The sequence below is a fragment of the Esox lucius genome, chromosome 5 (genome assembly GCF_011004845.1).
Source record: "Esox lucius isolate fEsoLuc1 chromosome 5, fEsoLuc1.pri, whole genome shotgun sequence".
Taxonomy (NCBI): Eukaryota; Metazoa; Chordata; class Actinopteri; order Esociformes; family Esocidae; genus Esox; species Esox lucius.
Window position 1 is genome coordinate 24,350,347 of NC_047573.1, and position 19,763 is coordinate 24,370,109.

Below are 19,763 nucleotides of genomic sequence, written 5' to 3' on the forward strand. Positions count from 1 at the left end.
GTCTTCCTCCCAAAATATCTTTATGGCTATTTACATACAAACAATTAATTTAGAACATAACTGTTTTGCCCATCTTTGTGAGACAACCAGATGAGCAGTACGTTAAAGAACTTAAAAACAAAGGCCATTTCAGCAATAATGTACACAAATGATTGTTCACTAAAAGGGATAGTTTAGGATTTTGGAAATTAAGCACTTTACCCATTTCCCCAGTCTAAGACAAACTCATGGATACCATTTATATATCTCTGCACCCAGTGTGAAGGATATTCAAGGTAGTTTTGCGATTCAGGGCTTGCTAGAGTTAGCACAATCTGTACCCATAAACTTCCATAAACACTAGATACCAACATACTGCTAACTGCACGCAAGACAAAAAATGTTATCCACAACTTTATTTTCCTCCAAGAAAATAAAAGGGCTTAACTGCTAAATGATACATCCCTGTAATTTGAGACCATGTTCATTGTCACAATGAGCACGGAATAGACCAGAGGGACCAACCCCAAAATCATAACCGTACTCCACAAGATAATCCACTTGTTCCTTCGGACTGGTTCAGTGGATTGGACCCCTTCCACCTGTCTTCCAATAGCAGCTAACATGGTGGACCCCCAGTCCCAGGAGTGGCCAGCCCGGAGTGGGACACCTAGGCCAGAGTGAGCCGGCGGTGTGCCCCCACCCTCCTCACACAGAGAGCCGACTGCGGCGTGGGTGGAGCCGAGGGTCAGGTGTACTCGCACAGGTGTCCGCAGCCGGCCGGGCAGTGGGAGCTGCTTTTTAACCAGTTCATCACGTGCTCCAGGTGCCCGCCGTGACTACAGCCCTGGCACCACACGAACAGCCCCTTCACCACGTGGTGGCACACGGCACAGACACTGGCACACTGGTGGCACCTGGGGAACGGCCAGAGGATTAATGGTGCATTCAAAACGTGCTCTCGACCCTGAGCGCCTCTGGAAACGTCACATAACGGTTACTCTTAATGTTTCTCTGCATGTTTCCTCACTGGGCAGTAATCCACCCCTAAACCATGTACAGTGTAACGGCAAAGTTCGCCGCTCTTAGTTTTAAGTTGTACCTGTCACAGATCCAGCCCCTGTTGCTCATCGGCCGTTTGCAGTTGCTGCAGTTTACGTGCAGCGTGGTGGACGTCTGGTTCAGACAGGTGATGGCGCTGCACGTGCTCAGCTTGATGACCTCGTTGGACACATTCCACAGCTCCAAACGCTGCAGCAGGTCAATATAGGACGTGTACCAATGCTCCTGAAATAGGGCCACTGCGTTTATTAGAACATGCTGAAATTAACTACGCATTTGTCGTCAGCTTGGGGGATGCATGACCAAGACAAACCCCAGTTTGAGGACGGAACGTGCAATTCTGAATATAACTACACTATTACAAAGCTTTCGTTCATCCCCATGACAACTGTTATATCCCTAGCTCTCACCTGAGTTAGGTCGTCAATCTCCTTGCGAATGCGGTCTCCCAGGACGATGAGCACGGAGACGGCCATCTGCACGTCACCCTGTTCGGCGTAGTGAATCAGCATTTCCCTGACCACCGGGCAGAAGAACTGGGCGGGGAGGTGGGGACTAAACAGCGGCTGGGAGATGGAGATCAGCGAGAAGGACTCGATGGGCGTCAGGCACATGACCTCCGCCTCGTTGCCGCTGGCGTGCGGCGAGTCGGCCTTGTCCTGCTGTAGGTGCTCTGGCGCCGATGGGTTGTCCATGATCTCGTGACGTAACGGGAAGGCCTCCTGGGGCAGTGTGTACTCCTGCTCCTCCGCTAAAAAACACCAGAGAGATGAACGCGCTCAGAAAGGTTAGTGACCTCCGCCTCGCCGCGTCCACCTGGTCAGTGTTGAACAGACGCGTCCTGTGTAGGGGACAGTCTCACCGGCATGGTTCTCGTGCTCCATGGAGTAGAGGTCGTCGTCGTCCAACTCAGCGTCACCAAACATGTACTCCGCCTGGCCCTCGCTCCCCTCTGTTTCCTCATTCTCTGTAGTGGGACAAATTGTATAGTTTAAACCTTCATGTCATCGTAAGTCACACAAAAAGGTAGAAATGACTAGGACAACATATAGTAGCACGATGGCCTAGTGGTTTGGGAATCTATTATTCGAAAGGTCCCTGGTTCTTATTAGGGACGCACGGACATATTAGACGTTTGTAGGCAAAAATCGAATCATCGGCATCAGCCAATTGCTTTACATTTGGCCGATTATTTCATCTCAATAGGCGAACAATATACTGAAGTCTTGTGTACTGTTGTTTTATGATTGAATAAGCAACTGTTGAAATGAGAAGAATCATCAGAAGCAAAATATGTATTTAATTGATGCCAGAGCAAACAGGTACGGAAACGACAAAACATTTTTATCGGTATCAACATCTTCTGATTGTGTTACACAAATTATTATTGACCAAGAATGTTCTAATCCCCCTATCGCCACAGTGAAATCAAAGTTGTTCTGTCACCGAGCAAGACAATTTAATCCTAATTGCCATTTTCCCATTTTCCCCAGGTAGTTGCTGTTTAATGAAAATAGGTTCTTAGTCAGCTTGCCTGACTAAAAAAATTAAGACATTTTACTAATTTCCTCACCGTCGTTGTTGCTGTTAATGAGTGAGTTCCCAGGCTCTAGATGAAGGTTGTCTTGTCGGCTCTCTCCTTTACTGCGCTCCAGTCTGCCCTCGGCCACCAGTCCCGTTCCCATCTCCTTCATGCTGAAACTAGGACATGAACCAAGAACTCAACATTCAACTTTCAGCAGACTTTTAGCTTGTTTGCACTATTGCATAGGTGTTAATGTAAAGGGTATGGTAAGCACCTGTTCATCAGAGGCAGGGTGCCCAGTTTGCCGATGTGATTTGGTCCTGGGGTCGAAAGGTTTGCCGGATCTGAGAACATGATCCGAAGCATCGTCCATGTCGTGGAAACCTTGAAATGTGGAAATATTGAATGGGTTTGCCATTTGTCATGAAAATCAACCCAGGTTCGACGTGGTTCAGCTGGTTGAGAATAAGGGCTTGAACGTGTGTTAGAGCCCACAGGGGACCACTACGAAAATGTATAAAAATGCCTGCACTCATTAACGTATGTTGTAAATTGCAAATATTTAGTCTTACAACTGTGTTGAACTGAATATATGTAAATGAATGGAGAGACCTGGGGTCGGTTGAGCTCTTTGGCCACCTTGGCGTTGTGGTCACAGAGCTCAGCGAAGGGTTTGCCACTGAGTAGGTAGAGGCGTGCCGTCTTTACGAGCCAGTCCATGTGCCTGCTCTCCACAGACGACTCAAACACGCTGAGGGCGCTGGACACGTGGGCAAACTGCTCTGTCGGGTTGGGCTTCTTGAAGAAAAAGATGGGGTAGCGACGGTCACCACCCGGGTACGGCTTCCTACTGGCGTCGCCGCTGATGAGGCTCTCCTTGGCGGCGAAGGCCAGATCGCCAAACAGGCCGAAGCACAGCCCCTCGGGGTTGGCCCGGTCTACAGGCCGGCTGGCGTCCTTAAACATGTGCTGGTAGAGTGTGCTGTCCTTGGAGCCGGACAGCAGGAAGTGGGGGTCATGCTGGTGCCGCCACACGATGCCCGTGGTGACGTCCTTGTGCTCCTCGAAGGTGGCGAAGGGGATGAAGGGCCGCCGGACGTCCCACACATAGATGTTGTGGTCCACCATCATGGAGCACGTAGCCAGGTGCCACTTCCTCTCAGGACGCCACTTGACCCGGGCCACCGAGGCTATGGTCTGTACGCAGAAGATCTCCTTGGCGCGGTTGGTAGTCATATCCCACACCTTCACCATCTTGTCCCGGCCGCCGGTTGCCAGCCAGCCCCTGCAGACAAACATCAATAAATCCCATTACCCCAGGTGGATCAACAGTAAGCAACAATGACTATTCTATTAGAAACAAATTCCCTTTACAACTTTAGTTGTTCTGCTGTAGTTTAAACAAGCCACTGCCTACCGGTCATCGGGGTGCCAGTCACAGCAGAACACAGGTCCGGTGTGTGCTGTGAACATCCTCTCATACCGATCCGGCCTCCGGATGTCCCACAGCTGGACGTTGCCGTTCTCAAACGAAGCAGCGAAAGTGAAGTAATCCTTCATGCTAAACTGAACATCCCTCACGCTTTCCGACTGACCTGAGAAGAACGTACAAACCCAGGACGTGACAGGTCAGTACAGGTTTGTTACCGTGTCGTGCAGGACTGCGTTTAGACTATTTCATTTTTCTAGAATATGCTGTTTAAGACACTGTCAGAAAACACAAACCTGAGAATGTGCTAACAGACTCTTTCTTGCGCAGATCAAAGCACTTCATGTAGCCGTCCTGGGAGCCACTGAGCAGCATGTAGACTTCTGTGGGGTGGAAGCACACCTTATTGACGGTGCGCTTGTGCTCGGTGAACAGCTGTTCCTGCTTGTTCCGAGACGGCTTGCCAAGGTTCCAGGTGACCACTGCCCCGTTGGTGGCGGCCGTGGCCAAGAGGTTCTCCTCCATCTGGTGCCACATGACGTCAGCGCAGCTGAAGTTGAGAGAGGGCTTGCGACCCACGCGCAGGTTGAGCTTCTCCACAAACTGCTCCTCCTCCAGGGCGTAGATCTTGAAGATGTTGCGGCCGGCCACCACCACCTGAGTGGCATCGCGGCACACGCTGATGGCATTGGCGGGCGCGTCCAGGTGGCAAAACATTGTGCGCCCGCTGATGGAGCTGCTGCCCAGGGCCGTGGTGACCCGAGACATCTTCTCCATGACCTGGGGGAAGTGGGGGGCAGAACGATTGGGTTCAGTTTAGATGCTGATGAAAAGTAACCTGGCTAGTTAAACATGTTAAATGACCGGTTTGCAATTGTCAAAACTAGGACATCAACACAGCAACAATAATAAATGTTTTCCTTAAATGCACAAAAGCCTTTCTAGCTCATTGTCCCAAGATCATCCCTTGTTCCACCAGAAGATGGCGCTGCAGCAGTGAGGAGAATTGATCCGTTTGGTGCTTGAGCACTGCCTCAGCACACTGTAATCTCTTGCTAATTCATTCCAATGGACTTACTCAAAATAGCAGCGGTGGTCCTTTCAGCCTCTAAAGCAACACAGAGGCCTCCTCATACAGTCCAGCCAGAGGTTCCCTGGGAAAAGGGACATCATCATCACTTCCAGCAACCATCCACATGCATGTTTACATCGTCGACAAACATGAAAAGGGTAACCCATTTAAAAATTATATTTTTATTTTTATTCAGGGAGGGGGGGGGGGGGCGGCCTGAAACAAAGTTCCTTCACGTCTGGATGCTGAGGTCCAAGCTGGTTCAAAAAAGACTGTCATAGCAACTCTTCAAAATCAAAGTTATCTCAAGAGTAGCTACTGTGACAAATCACTGGTGCAGACACAAATACAGCATCCAGAATGAACAATCATACTAAATACCAAAACAGTGCTTACCTACAACCCAATAGTCTTCTATGAAATGGCTGAAGAGAATATTCACCTCCCTTTGCCGGAGGTGCATGACGGACCGCTTCAAGCTACCAGCTTACCAGAGTCCTATGTTATTATACTAGGAGCCCTGGGTTGGACCACGGCAAAGAATTACACACTGAGGTGCTGAAAGATGACAAGAGGCAAGTTGCGGTCTTTGCAGCTGCACTATAAGTACTGTAGCTAATAATGCTGTCTGTCTTTGCGGTAACAATACTTTAACATTTGTTTGGGTCTATATGCCTACTGGTTCAATTGGCAAGAGGGGCAGTATGAATTAATTATAAAAATGTATGCACTCACTACTGTAATTTGCTTTGGATAAGAGCATCTGCTAAATTACTCAAAAGCAAAAGTAATAGTTGATGATTAGATTTGCATGCCCACAACCTATTGTCAGGTCTGGTTACTGCAAACTTCTGCATGAGTTTCAGAGAATCAACAATATAAACAAACAAAATGGCCAGCCAGTTCTATTTATGTAACCAGCTAAGTCAAGGAGCATAAAACCTATTTTGAGAATGAAATATTAATGGATTTTCATCAGTTTATAATAAAATAATGTAATCACTGAACTTCGCAATGTTGGGAAGTTGACTTCCCCTGTCGTCATTTTACAAGTGTTAATAGACGTTAGTTAGCATCTAGCTAGGGTAAGGGTCATGCTAATTCTGTTGTTTACGTTTTCTATAAGACCTCACTAAGTAAACCCTGACTGATACACACAGCATTATACCCATTATAAATGGACATTTCTTATAATGTGCGAGTAAAAATCACCTGGGAGTTGACTAAATGGCTAGTGAGTTAGCAGTTATCTAAACCAAATCTAGCTAGCCAGCAAAGGTAGTTGCAACATAGGAGTCGGAAGTCATATATGGTTCCACTTTTACTACCATGTCCAGAACATCCGTATGACGAGATTAGTTACTTAACAACATCATTGTTTTCGTCAGTGCACAATAATGGCCTCTAATTTTAAATGACTAACCTTGTTTCTGAAACAAATGTTCACTGCATTGGTGGACCGGAAGTTGTGTTTTCCCATAAAACGGAAGTACATATACTGAAAGGAAATTCTTTATCCTTCGTTGTCATCCTTCTGTAACATTTATAACTTATGAACGCGTACATGGTAAGTGTTTTTCTTAATTCTACCCTTTATTACCCTTTATATTTACATTAACAACAGAATACACCTTTCATGCGTATCCATGGGATATGCTAGTTTTAAATAATCTCTATTGAACTGAGAATGAGACTTGCCATCTATGTTAAAATTGTATTACGTAGAAGTACTGCAAAACCTGACTTCAAAATATGTTTCTGTCCAGAGCAGTTTCTTATACTCCATGATATAGTCTTAACAGCATACTTGTGTCAGGAAACTATACCGCATGACTCAGATGTTATATGTGACCATTTCAACAGATCAAAGATTTATGAAAGATTTCCTTACATAGGGCAGTATGGTTTAGACGCAGAAGTAATCACAGGTCAAAAGGTCCATCCTCAGGATTCCCTTGGGTGTGCTTCCTCCCCAGTTCTAAGTTGTTTCACCCCTTTACAGCAATGAGTGAATCACTATTCACATGCGAAGACCCAGCAGTTTGGAGAACGTTATATGGGAGATACTGGGAGATAGTAGAGGCCAAGTCTATTGGGAAGGGCAAGAACAAGAAGTCTGGCAAATTGCTTCCCTTGGATAAATGGTAAGTGTGTCGCAGTAGGCTTACATCACAACAAGACCAGGACTTCGCCCTTGGATCATTCATCAACTTCAGTCAAGTTGATTAATGTATTTTTGAATTCAAGATTGGGATTCCCTGAACACATTTTATGTTTTAAAATATTTTTTGGGGAAAGAGGTGTAAGATACAGTACATTTGCACCAGAGGCAGTGGCTTAACCCTCCGGACCACTTGGGTCACTTGCATGTTTTTTGATTGACAAGTTAACATCAGATATTGAGATTGAGCCTTGTCTCTGGACAGGTATCAAGAGGAGCTGCCTGCTGTCATCGCTGAGCGTCCTTACAAACATGTTACCCACCCAGAGCTGGTCAGATTGATGGAGTGGAAACTCACTGTAAGTACTGCAGTGCAGATATGTCCTGAGTCCTATTGACGCAATAGCAAGTGGAGCATCTCATTTTTAAGATGTTAATAATGTGATATCGAAACATCTCTTATTTAAATAGATATTGCTGTATTTACTCACTGTCCATTAGCAGAAACAGAAGTCTCTAAAGTCCCTGCTCCCTGACCACTGGCAAAATGTTTTGGCACTATAACACCTGCAGAGGGGGAGGTTCCGGCCACGGCTGCAGCAGCTGGTGGCCACAAACACTGAGGCGACGGTGGAGAAGTGCTCCAGAAAGGCCTTCAGTCTCCTGCCTGACATCCAGGCAGCTATTACAGAACTCTGCTCTCTCAAAGCCCTGGGCCCGGCCACCGCCTCAGGTCAGCAGGCACCCAGGGACCAGGTCATGCTGACATTCTTTTTTCAGGCAGACATTTTTCTTATTTTCATGAGAAGAAAAATAAGTTCCCCGGACAAAGTTCAGTGAAAATTAGCTGGAATTAGGCCCTGTTTAATCAGATTAAGCACCCTAATAAACGGGAATTCCCTTAGCTCTAAAGTGTAGTTAATATTAAAGAAACGTCAGTCTTCTGGTCAGAGGCAGTTTCACTTGGCCCTTCATCTGACTGTCCATTATGTTCCAGCTGTTTTGGCAGCAGGAGCTCCGGAACAGGTAGCGTTCATGGCCGACGAAGCCGTGGAAAGTATCCCAGGATTGAGGCCCATCCAGTACACCGCCAAACACTATGCACTCTACCTGAACAAGATGGTTTTGCACACACAAACACTTAACAAAGGTGAGCTAGCAACTGGGGGACTGGGTGGCTGTTCAATGGAATTAACATTTATGGATACCTATTCGGTGTGTACTCTACTGTGGAAACCTCAGGCTGTAATCTTTGCAGACATTGGTGGTTGATCTGCCTCCCCCCTCTTCCTCAGTGGACAGCAAGCCTGACTGGACACCCCATCGGGTTGAGCTGTGTTTATGGGCATGGGCAGTAGCCAATCAGCTACAGCTTCCCCTGCTGAAGGACGTCAATCTAGAAAGCAGCCTGTATAAGACAGACCTGGAGACCACTGACAGGCCAGCTAAGAGACAGAGGACCAAGTAAACAAATGAAAAGATCTTCAGAAAACAACCTTGTTATAAATTGTTTGTGGAAATAGAGTGTGATAAATGGATATCTAATGGCACTGTGCATTTGTATTATCTTCATAGTTTAACTTGCAAATAAATATTTTATATAGATAGATTTTTTAATTTGCCTCTATCCTCGGTCAACTCACCCATTCAGAATGTGTTCCCAGTGCTGGCTTGATTATGCAGGGTCAAGGAGGCTGGAATTACAGCAGTGGGATTATAACAGAAATGTCCACAGGATTGTTCTTTATTCGTATTGTTCCTAAATTAAAGCAAGTACAATGAACAGTACAAAATAAAACAAAAAATATATACAATATAAAATGGTTCAGTTCAGAACATTTAAAAAGTACAATATGTCATGAAATAATTGAGGACTTTAATATAAACTATTCATATTTACATAAATTCAGTTTTCATTTATTTCTTGGTGATCCAGAGAAAAATAGCTTTTTTTCTGTAAACGCTGTATTGGTTAAACCTCTGGTCTGGTTTGGAGACTTAACCTCCTATGCTTGGCACTATTTTTCTCACTGCAAGAGGACAGCATTTGAAAAGAGAACAGCCTGTGAAAACTACCAGAGCAGCTCACCAATGACTTTAAACCAAACTGCCTCAATTATCCATAACTACTGTACCATATTCTGCATTCAAAACCTCCATATACTGGTATTTTAATGGTCTATAGATAGATGAAAACAACTTTGATAAACTTTCAGCACTGGTAATGGTTGTAATTTGGTTGTCAAACCACGTGTGAATTTCACTGTTATCAAATAATTTGTATAAGAAGTTGAGAGCGGAAAAAGTACTGCGCTAGTTTGCCTGCTTTAATTATTTTTTGAAAATAACAGTTTCTCTGTCTAATGAGCTACTGTAGCCTGCCTCATAGAGTACTGCATTAAAGTACCCCGATGTTCAAGTAGTACACCGCTTACAAACACTGGGAAAAGGCAACCGGCTGGTTCATAAGCATCAGCTTAGAGCAGGTACTGCATATTGCTATTGTTAGGTGTGGTTGATCTACATATCCATACGACGTAAAGATCAGTGACGCAGGGCAGTCACCTCTCTAACTGGATGCTTTTAATGCTCCACCCATCCAACAACCAAGCCCCTCCCATCGACAAGCTTAGAGCGTAGACGCACTAGACGGAACAAGGCATTATCCATAACAGCGCGACGGATTTTGGGTAATGAGGGAACACTCATGGAAAGTGTCAAATAAAGAAGGATATGGCACTAAAACGTATTGGCACAAGGACATGTCAGTTAACCACTTTGCTTACAACAAGGGCCAAAAAAAAAAAGAAGCCAACTTGTGACAAAACACATGAGTCTGGAGGATTTACTATTGATCTCCATTATGTTTGCAACGAAAACGTATGTTGCGTTTAGACACGGACAAATACGAAAAGAGAGGGAGAATGGCCTGCATAGCACAATGTCATGGGGCTGGGGTGGGTGGGGGTGTGGGTTGATACCAGTGAGAATGGGGGGGGCACATGGCAAGGTGGTATGTTGGTTCCCACTTTTTTTTTTTTTACAGACACATCCTTCAAATGTGATGTGGTTCAACAACAATCCCCTATGTTAAAAAGGCTTGTCATGGATAATGACTAGCATTGCATCGGGAATCAGTATACCCCGCTTACTGCGAAGTCTGTGGCGGGATTCTTATCAACAAGAGCATCATTTATATAACGGAACACACGCTCTGTTTGGCTGGCCCCTATTCACCTCATGCTATCCTTTACCACGCGCCTCTATGGCGATGAAAACAAATATGTCACATAAAAGACAGCAATCAAATCAACATCATGCAACCTGTCACATGTACTGAAGAAAGAAACAGGTCATGTTTTACAGCGGTGGAGCCCTGCGTTCCGGGGGGAAACGCGCCTCTACGTAACAGCTGTACATCACCCCTGACACCCGAGGCGTTGAGGCGGCACTCGACCAGTTACGAAGGCACACACAGCTGCTTTACGACCCCCGCCAGTGTTTTATGAGCGCCGCCACCTCTATTCCTCCTCCTTGGTTCTTCCTCTCCCTCCATCGCTTACAGACACACATTGAAACCAGCCAAAGCTGCCTCATATGTCAGCCTGTAGATGACACTTGCTCCTTCATCACAGAGGTGATGAAGGCCCCACCATATACTTGGCTGGCTGAATAAAGCGGAAGGTGCCTCGGCCAAACGGAGAGTGGGATTGGATGGGCCCTCGTAGAAGATGTGTTGCTCGCGCTGCGGTGTATGGACGCGGCCCAGGGCCAGGTCATTTGGCTTACAGACAGGTAATAAACTACTCCGGCTGACTTTTCGCTGTCTGCTTAATTAAGACATATTAACATATTATACCCCTCCCCCGCGGCTGCCTTGTATGACAAGGTGGAAAGAGTCGGAAAACAGTTCTATAAATACAGAATTGGGGACGTTTTCAAGACTGATCTTACATTAATTTATGAACAAGTAAGGCTGCCTAACCACAACTGAGACCTGGATTTGTCTTTATGGTTTGTGAAGTAGAAGCTTCCACCCTGCTGTACTTCAGTTTCTGTCATCCCCTTAAGTCAGTGAGTTATCATTTCCGGGAAGGTACCTACTCCCAGGAACAGTTTTATGGGTTTAACAATAACATCAATATTTCGCTTGTAGCCCTTCTGTCAGCCTCAATGCCTTTTCCATAGGTTAATGTTCTATGAATCCTGTAGCTCAAGGGGCACAATTATCAATTTCTTAGATAGAATTCACCCTCCACATAAGTCATTCCTTATGGCATCCCCAGCATGACTGTATCATCTGTCAGTGACATTGTATATGGTGAGGATTATGTCTGGGACCAACAGTCAACATTGGCAAAAAGACAAATAAATCAGAAGAACCTTCCACATGAATAAGCATACAGACTGAACAAAAATATACTTAAATGAAGCAAGTACATGGTAAATATCAAGCATGGACAAATATGAAGAAATACTTGATTACGTCAATAACATGAGTATTTTCTATTTACTTGCTCTGGACTCAAAATGTCTCCTTAACCAAAAAAGACTGTAGCTCAGCATTTGGAATTTGGCAATCCTGCAGTAACGCTGTGTCTAAAATGTCACCTCAGAGAAACAGTCCAGCATTTATCAAGCATGTTTGTGCACAAACACTTTGGCTTTGTCATCCTGTCTCTTATTTGCCACAACTCATATGCTATATTTTATTATCAGCTTTGACCTTAACAATTAGGACTACATGGCAGAAAGTCACTGACCTATTCACTCAGCCTTTGTTTTCCATGTATATGCTGAATGGGTTCTTCTATGGCTTATTCTGTAATAAGATTTATAAAGAAGACTGTACTGTATCTTGCATCATCTGTGTTAATTCCTTGGAGTAACAAGCGATTTCAGCTTGATGCTAATTTTTACAGGATCAGAGCTGTATAGTTAATCCTAAGAATAACAATCATAGCATTATGTCTGCACCATTTGAAACAGTTTCTTTTTTCAAACAAGGAAAGAAAAATAAATATACAAACGTACGACATAAACATCAACTGTGAAAGGAAAAGAAAAAATAAATTATTAACACTCCTTTTTATGCGTACATTCCTTTACAAAAGTACACAGTCCCTAAGAATGATACACTGAGGTATTGACTGGGCCTTGACAGGCCGACCCCAATGCCCGCTGGGACAGAGAGGTCAGGCGATGATGACATGTCCATTGCCCTCCCCATTCAGTCTGTTGGAGTGAAGACAGACAGAGCCCACTGTGTGTCTCTTTGCATTCTCACGCTGACTCACAGCATCAGGCAGTGGTTGTTCTCCGAGACGGCAACACAGGAGAAGCGTGTTTCCGTGTAATAAAGAGCAGGCTTCTGTGTTTGGACCTTTTGCATTAACTAGATGAGATGCTTCAGCAGGCTAGCATGGTTCTGGTAGAGATTCTGCTAGCCCGCTGAAGCGTTTAGGCTACTAGGGACTAGGGACTTGAGTGATGGTGGCAGGGAGATTGGATGTCAGGGGGTCAACATGGATCTTCCCCGCTTCTTTTCTCTTTTTCCACCGCAACACCTAGCCATGTACATTGTTACAGGAAACACCTATTCCTGTGAATTCCTAATCTTATTCCACAGTGTAGATCGAGTGTTTAGGAGCATTTTGAGCAATTGAACCAGGGTGCCCTGCTGCCCCCTGGCTTTAAAACATGGGCACTGAGAGATCCTGATGGAATACTGTCCGGTAAGAAGCACCTTGGAGTGGTCATGAACCCACTCTGAACACATAGCTGAAGCTGGATATTAATCAAAATGGCTGTCTTGCAGGTTTGACCTAAAGGCGGGTGAAGCTTCAACACAAAAGTGAAGAGCTTTTTCTTTTCTTTTTTTTTTTACATAGCTGCTCCACAATGAGAATATGAAGAGGGCTACACAGCTTTCACCTGCATATGATGCTACGGAATTCCCTCCCACCATATATCAGATATAATTCATTGATGATATGGGTGCATGGGGAAAATAACTGCTGCTCTGTACAGTTTTGAATAAACTTACTTCCTGTTTATGCAGGGGTTGGTTGATCGGACAGGAAAAGGATATGGTGAAGGACATGGGTCTCGACATTTACGACAATGAATGGGAAACGGGAATTAGGGGGGCGGGGGCTTCCTGGTGTCAGGGAGCGGGAGGGAGCTGCACCCCCAGCAGCTCGTAGGCGAAGATGTTCCAGAAGATAGCGAAGAGGAGGAAGGTGATGAAGGAGAAGATGATGACCCACCAGGAGCACTGCTTCTGCAGGCTCTCCTCGTAGCTGCGCAGGATGAGCAGACCCATGCTGATGCCCACCACAGCCCCCGACAGATGGGCCATGAAGCTGGGCTGGGGCCCCGAGGAGGGCAGGGGCGGGGAGAACCGCAACCACACGGCGCGGCCCACCTCCGAGCTCACTGCAACGGAGAGGAGAGGATGAAGGAGTCACCAATATCATAAAACGTGTGGGATTTGGCAGATGCAGTTATGTTATTGCCCACAGTCCAGAAAAATGGCAGGGTTCAGCTTATATGTGGGTTGTACTTCTGGCCATGACTAGGGCTTTGAATAACATTCTGCTTAAGGAAAGACTGGCTGAGAAATGGAGTCAGACACGGGACAGATGGAGTGGACATATTGCGCACTAAAGAAAGTAGTGAATTGGCCCCCAAGTAGGGAAAGGCCACATCCATACAGCATGACTGACATCCTCTTAACAAAATGCTACATATCCAGTCTACAAACCGAGGGCTACTTACTCCTCCCCATTAAAATGAGTGCACTTTTAATAATACTTCAACTTCTTTTAGGAGGTCAATTAATCCCACTTAAGTTGTAATTTCCTTGCAATTAAATTATACTGTGAGCAGGTGTGCAGACATTAGGAAGGCTGCAAGTTCAAGATGCAATGTGGAGGTTTTGTGTCATTTTAGCCAGTAGTGGTGGAAGTGGTGCTCATGAGCCAAAAGGCATCCCAGTTGTTGGTGTACTTAAATTGAATTTGCTTGAATTTATGCTAGTAGTACACTAAAAGTCTTACATTTCACAATTTTTGATAGACAAAATATTTTCTTGCAGATTCATGTAGTCTAGATTGGAACAACAACACAACAACTCAACCTAGCAACAACAAAACATCATGTTTTGTGTCATGTCTAGTAGCTAGACCGGTTTGTGTTTAAATCAACTTCTCTATCATTTATCATCCTTCAAATCTCATGCTATACTGACTGAAAAGGATAAACAGAAAAATGTCTTTGTTTTCAGAGTTGATATTATAATATCATACAATAATTAACTTCTCTACCCTAAAGTGCTTTGAGTGAATGGGAAGTGAGAAATTAGGAAAAAAAGTTGAGAATTTCAATTACATTTCCGTGATTCCGTGTTCACATTTGCTTCAGTCAAAATCAATGTAATAGAGGACAGAGAAAGAAAGCATTTGACAGCTATTAACGAAGCAAGCTATCATAATACCCATAGCTAGTCCAGAAACAACACCTAGCCCCTACCCTCTAAACATTTGTGGATATCTGAGAGAGATTGTTGTGTGGTGACGTGGTGAGATCTCCGCCTTACCCTCTGATTTGTTTTGCAGGATTGCTTAAACCTAATATTATTGATATAGGGGATTCAACACAACAATTGAATTATTTGTTGTATTTATATAGCTGGACACATCATTTGCATAGGTGTAAGCTTGACACACTCACTGAACCTTATCAAGAGACCTACACAACAGAAGACCTAGACAACATATTCAGATCAGTAAATGTAAAACGTTATATAATGATCTGAGTGTTTCTCTCCAGATTTCCAAGCACCAATGGTTAGCAATGGATTACTCAAATTCTATTAATGAAGGTCCACAAAAGCATTATGCTGCCACCAACATACTTAACTGTAGGGAAGTTTTTTAAGGAATGGGCAGCCACTGAACTCTATAGCTTCTTTAATAAAGTGACTATTAGCCTCCCTGTGGCTTCTCTCACAAGTCTCCTTGCTTGAGAAGTTTTGAGTGTTAACATTTTCTTGGCAGTGCCTGGTTGGAGTAATGCAGCTTCCATTTCCTGAGAACTGATCCAAACGTGCTCATAAGGATATCCAAAAACATGGATACTAATTTGTACCCTTTTCCGTGATCCATACATTTTTATTACTTTACACGACAGCAATGTTTTTACAGATAAAGCCCAATGGTAAGGTAATTGTGTCCTCATTAGACACGAAGAACTGTATAGAGAAGAACAGCAAAATGTAATAATATAAAAGATAATAAATTAAATGTCTTGCTCTGAAATGCACCAAACTAGGAAAGTCTGCCAGTAAGAACTCTCAGTTGACCATTTAATTTATCTTCCCAGGGTTTCCTACTAAAATGTTTAAAACATTAATGACCTTAAAAAGGGACTTAATAGACAGCCCTGAAAACTAAATGCAGGGCGAGATTAAGCCTTGAGGATGACATAGCATGTCGTTTTTTCAAAGATATCGCCAAACACTGACAACTTTATTTCCAGAAATCTATTTCAGATTTTATTTTAAAGAAGCCAATTCTATAAAATGTTTTATAGTCAAGCAGTATGGGCTGATGGTGATGGCAACCGGCAATTTAAACGTAATGAACACAATGAAATCACAAATGTGGTTATACTTTTAGTGAAAAGAAAACAGGGAAGATATAATCTCTCATAAGGGGGTCCTGCAATCTTTTCTTGGATGCAGGCGGCCATAGAGATAAAAAGGTGGAGAAACATTGCATTCCAAGAATTGCTTAATGGTACCCTACTTTGAAGAAACACCCAAAGATAGATAAGAATAACAAACTTACTGCACACCAGGGCCAAAATCATGCGGAGGAGCTTGTATGGACACCGCATACCTGCCCAGTTCTGTAACCCAAGGAGAAAGAACAAACAGTGATTGCCTTTGACGTATTTACAGTTTATACAGTGATCTCCGTCATACCTGTATTCAGTATGTACACCACCGCAAAGCGATCAGACATCAATTTCCATACAGGATAAGGACAGGCCTACTAGACAAAGACGTGATTATACACCTGGCTGGCCGCCATTCCGTGGTTCCAATTCGATGCCATTCCATTAATCAGGGTTAACATAGCTTAACAGAGGGTGAGAACGGCCCAATAAGACCGTCTGTGTTCCTGCCGGAATTAAACAAAAACCTCCTCAGAAAAATGCATTTATTTTACAGGATGAGGAATTTCGCTGATCAAGTCCCTTCTCAGGTCCAATGGGTCCTAGCACACCGGGTCGGAGCAGTCGTGTTTTTTCCCTGCAGAGTGAGCCAGACAGGCAGATCCAGCCTGTGAGACAATTCAATACGGCCCATTATAATAACAAACAATATATAAACAGTATATTTATTGATTTGGGAAAATATTATTTCTGATATTGGACGGGCAATTTTCAGGGTCAAGTAATATTGAAGCATTTGTTGTAGAGATGGGAAGATGGGTCTGCCTTTTGTGAAAAGATGTTTTTTGCAGCAAATGCTCAGTTTTGTCCTATTTTGATCACTGTCTAGCAGTGTGGTCCTGCGTCAAAAACAAGGAACTGGCAAAACTACAGCTGGCTAAAAACAAAGCAGACCGTATTGACCTTAACAGCACATGCAGAGCTAGCATTACCAACATGCATGCTTTGGTTTCTAGGTAGAGGGTTGACAACAGATTGACTGCGTCTTCATAAATAAATTATATCACTGTAATATGTCTACATAAATTGTCTACAAAATAAAAGATCATACAGGTCAGATACCCATGAAAACACCACAAGACATAACACCAGGGGTCTCTTCACAGTTGCCAAATTTAAAACAAACACAACAAAAACGTATGCCCATACATACACACACACACAACCATACACCAAATACACAGTTGTGATCATAAGTTTGCATACCGTGGCAGAAATAGTGACATTTTGGCATTGATTTGGAAAATATTACTGATCATGCAAAAAACTGTATTATTTAAGGATAGTGATTGTGTCATAGACACATAGTTGTTTGGCTCCTTTTTAAATCATAATGATAACAGAAATCCCCCAAATGACCCAGATCAAAAGTTTACATACCCTTAAATGTTTCTTGTTACAGGCACACAAGGAGACACACACAGGTTAAAATGGCAATTAAAGGTGAATTTCCCACACCTGTGGCTTTTTAAATTGCAATTAGTGTCTGTGTATAGATAGTCAATTAGTTTGTTAGCTCTCACATGGATGCACTGAGCAGGCCATGGGGAACAGAAAAGAACTGTCAAAAGACCTGCGTAACAAGATAAAGGAATTTTATAAAGATGGAAAAGGATATAAAAAGATATCCAAAGCCTTGCAAATGCCTGTTAGTACTGTTCAATCATTAATTAAGAAGTGGAAATTCAGGGATCTCTTGATCCCAAGCCAAGGTCAGGTAGACCAAGAAAGATTTCAGCCAAAACAGCCAGAAGAATTGTTCAGGATACAAAGAAAAACCCACAGGTAACCTCAGGAGAAATACAGGCTCTTTTAAGGAGCACAACAAAACGATACATAAACAAAAACAAGCTGCATAGTCAGAAAGAAGCCTTTACTGCAGCAATGCCACAAAAAAGCCTGGTTATAATATGCCCGACAACTCCTTAACACGCCTCACAGCTTCTGACTCACAACCATAAGCGCTGTGTTTGGAGAGGGGTCAACAAGACCTGTAGTGAACAGAATACCATCCCCACTGTGAAGCATGGTGGTGGCTCACTTAAGTTTTGGGGGTGTATGAGCTCTAAAGGCACTGGGAATCTTGAGAAAATGTATGGCAAGATGAATGCAGCATGTTATCAGAAAATACCGGCAGACAATTTGCAATCTTCTGCATGAAAGCAGTGCATGGGATGCTCTTGGACTTTCTAGCACAACAATGACCCTAAGCACAAGGCCAAGTTGACCCTCCAGTGGTTACAGCAGAAAAAGGTGAAGATTCTACAGTAGCCATCCCAGTCTCCTGACCTTAATATCATTGAAACACTGGGGAGATCTAAAACGTGTGGTTCATGCAAGACGACCAAAGACTTTGCATGACCTAGAGGTATTTTGCCAAGACAAATGGGCAGCTATACCACCTGCAAACATTTGGGGCCTCATAGACAACTATTACAAAAAACTGCACACTGTCATTTATGCTAAAGGGGCAATACACAGTATTAGGAACTAAGGATATAGATACTTTTTAACAGGGGTCAATTCATTTTATTCTTTATTTACCACTGAAATCTTTGAGGGGGAAAAATAAAAAAACTCACAATAACCTGGTTGCATATGTGTGCACACCCTTAAACTAATACTTTGTTGAAGGACCTTTTGATTTTATTACAGCACTCAGTCTTTTAGGGTAGGAGTCTATTAGCATGGCACATCTTGACGTGGCGCCAAAACAGATGCCTGAAGGTTTTGTGCCAAAATTGCCTGGTATTTAGAACTGTTCATAATTCCCTCCACCCTGACTAAGGCCCCGGTTCCAGCTGAAGAAAAACAGCCCCAAAGCATGATGTTGCCACCACCATGCTTCACTGTGGGTATGGTGATCTTTGAGTGATGTGCAGTGTTGTTTTTGCGCCAAACATACCTTTTTGAATTATGGCCAAAAAGTTCAACCTTGGTTTCATCAGACCATAACACATTTTCCCACATGCTTTTGGGGGACTTGATGTTTGTTTTTGCAAACTTCAGCCGGGCTTGGATGTTTTTGTCTTGCCACCCTACCCCATAGCCCATTCATATGAAGAATACGGGAGATTATTGTCACATGTAGCACACAGACATTCCTGCAGTTCCTTTAATGTTGCTGTAGGCCTCTTGGAAGCCACCCTGACCTGTTTTCTTCTTGTCTTTTCATAAATTTTGGAGGGACATCCAGTTCTTTGTAATGTCTCTGTTGTGCCATATTTTCTCCACTTGACGATGACTGTCTTCACTGTGTTCCATGGTATATCTAATGCTTTGGAAACTTTAATGACTTGGAGAAGTTCTGCAAAGAGGAGTGGGACAAAATCCCTCCTGAGATGTGTGCAATCCTGGTGGCCAACTACAAGAAACGTCTGACCTCTGATTGGTGGCAAAACGAGGGTTTTTTGACATGCATTTTTCTAGATTTCTTTGTTGTTATTCTGTCTCTCACTGTTCAAAATAAACCTACCATTAAGAGTATAGGCTGATCATTTCTTTGTCAGTGTAATGTACAAAATCAGTATATTGTAATAATAATTGTGTCCTTCAAAAATCCTCCATTTGCAGGAAATACAGCCTTGCAGACTTTTGGCATTCCAGTTGTCAATTTGTTGAGATAATCTGATGAAATGTCACCCCATGCTTCCTGAAACACATCCCACAAGTTGGATTCGCTGGATGGGCTGTTCTTACGTACCATATGGTCAAGCTGCTCCCACAGCAGCTCAATAGGGTTGAGATCCGGAGACTGTGCTGGCCACTCCATTATAGAAAGAATAACAGCTGA

At 43.7% G+C, this 19,763-nt stretch overlaps 3 protein-coding genes across 6 annotated transcripts in view; 1 reads left to right on the top strand and 2 right to left on the bottom strand.

Annotated features, from left to right (window-relative positions):
• Nucleotide 1: 1 nt before the first annotated feature.
• wdr24 (WD repeat domain 24) lies at nucleotides 2-6,560 on the bottom strand. Of its 3 annotated transcripts, none has more exons than XM_034292171.1 (11): nucleotides 6,491-6,560; nucleotides 5,074-5,149; nucleotides 4,292-4,775; nucleotides 3,984-4,161; nucleotides 3,179-3,851; nucleotides 2,841-2,950; nucleotides 2,615-2,742; nucleotides 1,904-2,008; nucleotides 1,452-1,792; nucleotides 1,082-1,266; nucleotides 2-896 (listed from the first exon to the last, which is right to left on the bottom strand). In XM_034292171.1, the coding sequence occupies exons 3-11, from the start codon at nucleotides 4,770-4,772 to the stop codon at nucleotides 728-730; spliced, it is 2,370 nt and encodes a 789-aa protein (XP_034148062.1). In that variant the 5' UTR covers nucleotides 4,773-4,775; nucleotides 5,074-5,149; nucleotides 6,491-6,560; the 3' UTR covers nucleotides 2-727. The 3 variants fall into 3 exon arrangements, with proteins under 3 accessions (XP_034148062.1, XP_019902025.1, XP_034148061.1); XM_020046466.3 differs by lacking the exon at nucleotides 6,491-6,560 and adding an exon at nucleotides 5,464-5,573; XM_034292170.1 differs by lacking the exon at nucleotides 6,491-6,560 and having other exon boundaries at nucleotides 5,074-5,165.
• Nucleotides 5,071-8,833, top strand: zgc:112496 (uncharacterized protein LOC541336 homolog). 2 transcript variants are annotated; one of them, XM_034292172.1, is made up of 6 exons: nucleotides 5,071-5,225; nucleotides 7,070-7,211; nucleotides 7,494-7,587; nucleotides 7,802-7,961; nucleotides 8,226-8,378; nucleotides 8,524-8,833. In XM_034292172.1, exons 1-6 carry the CDS (start codon nucleotides 5,192-5,194, stop codon nucleotides 8,694-8,696), a joined length of 756 nt encoding a protein of 251 aa, XP_034148063.1. In that variant the 5' UTR covers nucleotides 5,071-5,191; the 3' UTR covers nucleotides 8,697-8,833. The 2 variants fall into 2 exon arrangements, with proteins under 2 accessions (XP_034148063.1, XP_010887145.2); XM_010888843.5 differs by lacking the exon at nucleotides 5,071-5,225 and adding an exon at nucleotides 6,539-6,634.
• A 123-nt stretch (nucleotides 8,834-8,956) lies between these two features.
• Nucleotides 8,957-19,763, bottom strand: part of rhbdl1 (rhomboid, veinlet-like 1 (Drosophila)) — a 73,918-nt gene continuing 63,111 nt past the window's right edge. Inside the window, exons 7-8 of the mRNA XM_010888842.5 lie at nucleotides 16,081-16,141; nucleotides 8,957-13,666 (exon numbers count right to left, since the gene is read on the bottom strand). Coding sequence (XP_010887144.4) covers nucleotides 13,395-13,666; nucleotides 16,081-16,141 — 333 coding nt within the window. The 3' untranslated portion in view covers nucleotides 8,957-13,394. The remainder of the gene's footprint in view (nucleotides 13,667-16,080; nucleotides 16,142-19,763) is intronic.

Coding starts and splice junctions, on each gene's coding strand:
- wdr24 (XM_034292171.1), bottom strand. CDS start 4,772: ATGGAGAAGATGTCTCGGGTCACCACGGCCCTGGGCAGCAGCTCCATC. Junction 2,951..3,178: donor AAGAGCTCAACCGACCCCAG/GTCTCTCCATTC, acceptor CCACATTTCAAG/GTTTCCACGACATGGACGAT. Junction 2,009..2,614: donor CATTAACAGCAACAACGACG/GTGAGGAAATTA, acceptor GTCCCACTACAG/AGAATGAGGAAACAGAGGGG.
- zgc:112496 (XM_034292172.1), top strand. CDS start 5,192: ATGCATGTTTACATCGTCGACAAACATGAAAAGG. Junction 7,588..7,801: donor TGATGGAGTGGAAACTCACT/GTAAGTACTGCA, acceptor TAACACCTGCAG/AGGGGGAGGTTCCGGCCACG. Junction 8,379..8,523: donor CACACAAACACTTAACAAAG/GTGAGCTAGCAA, acceptor CCTCTTCCTCAG/TGGACAGCAAGCCTGACTGG.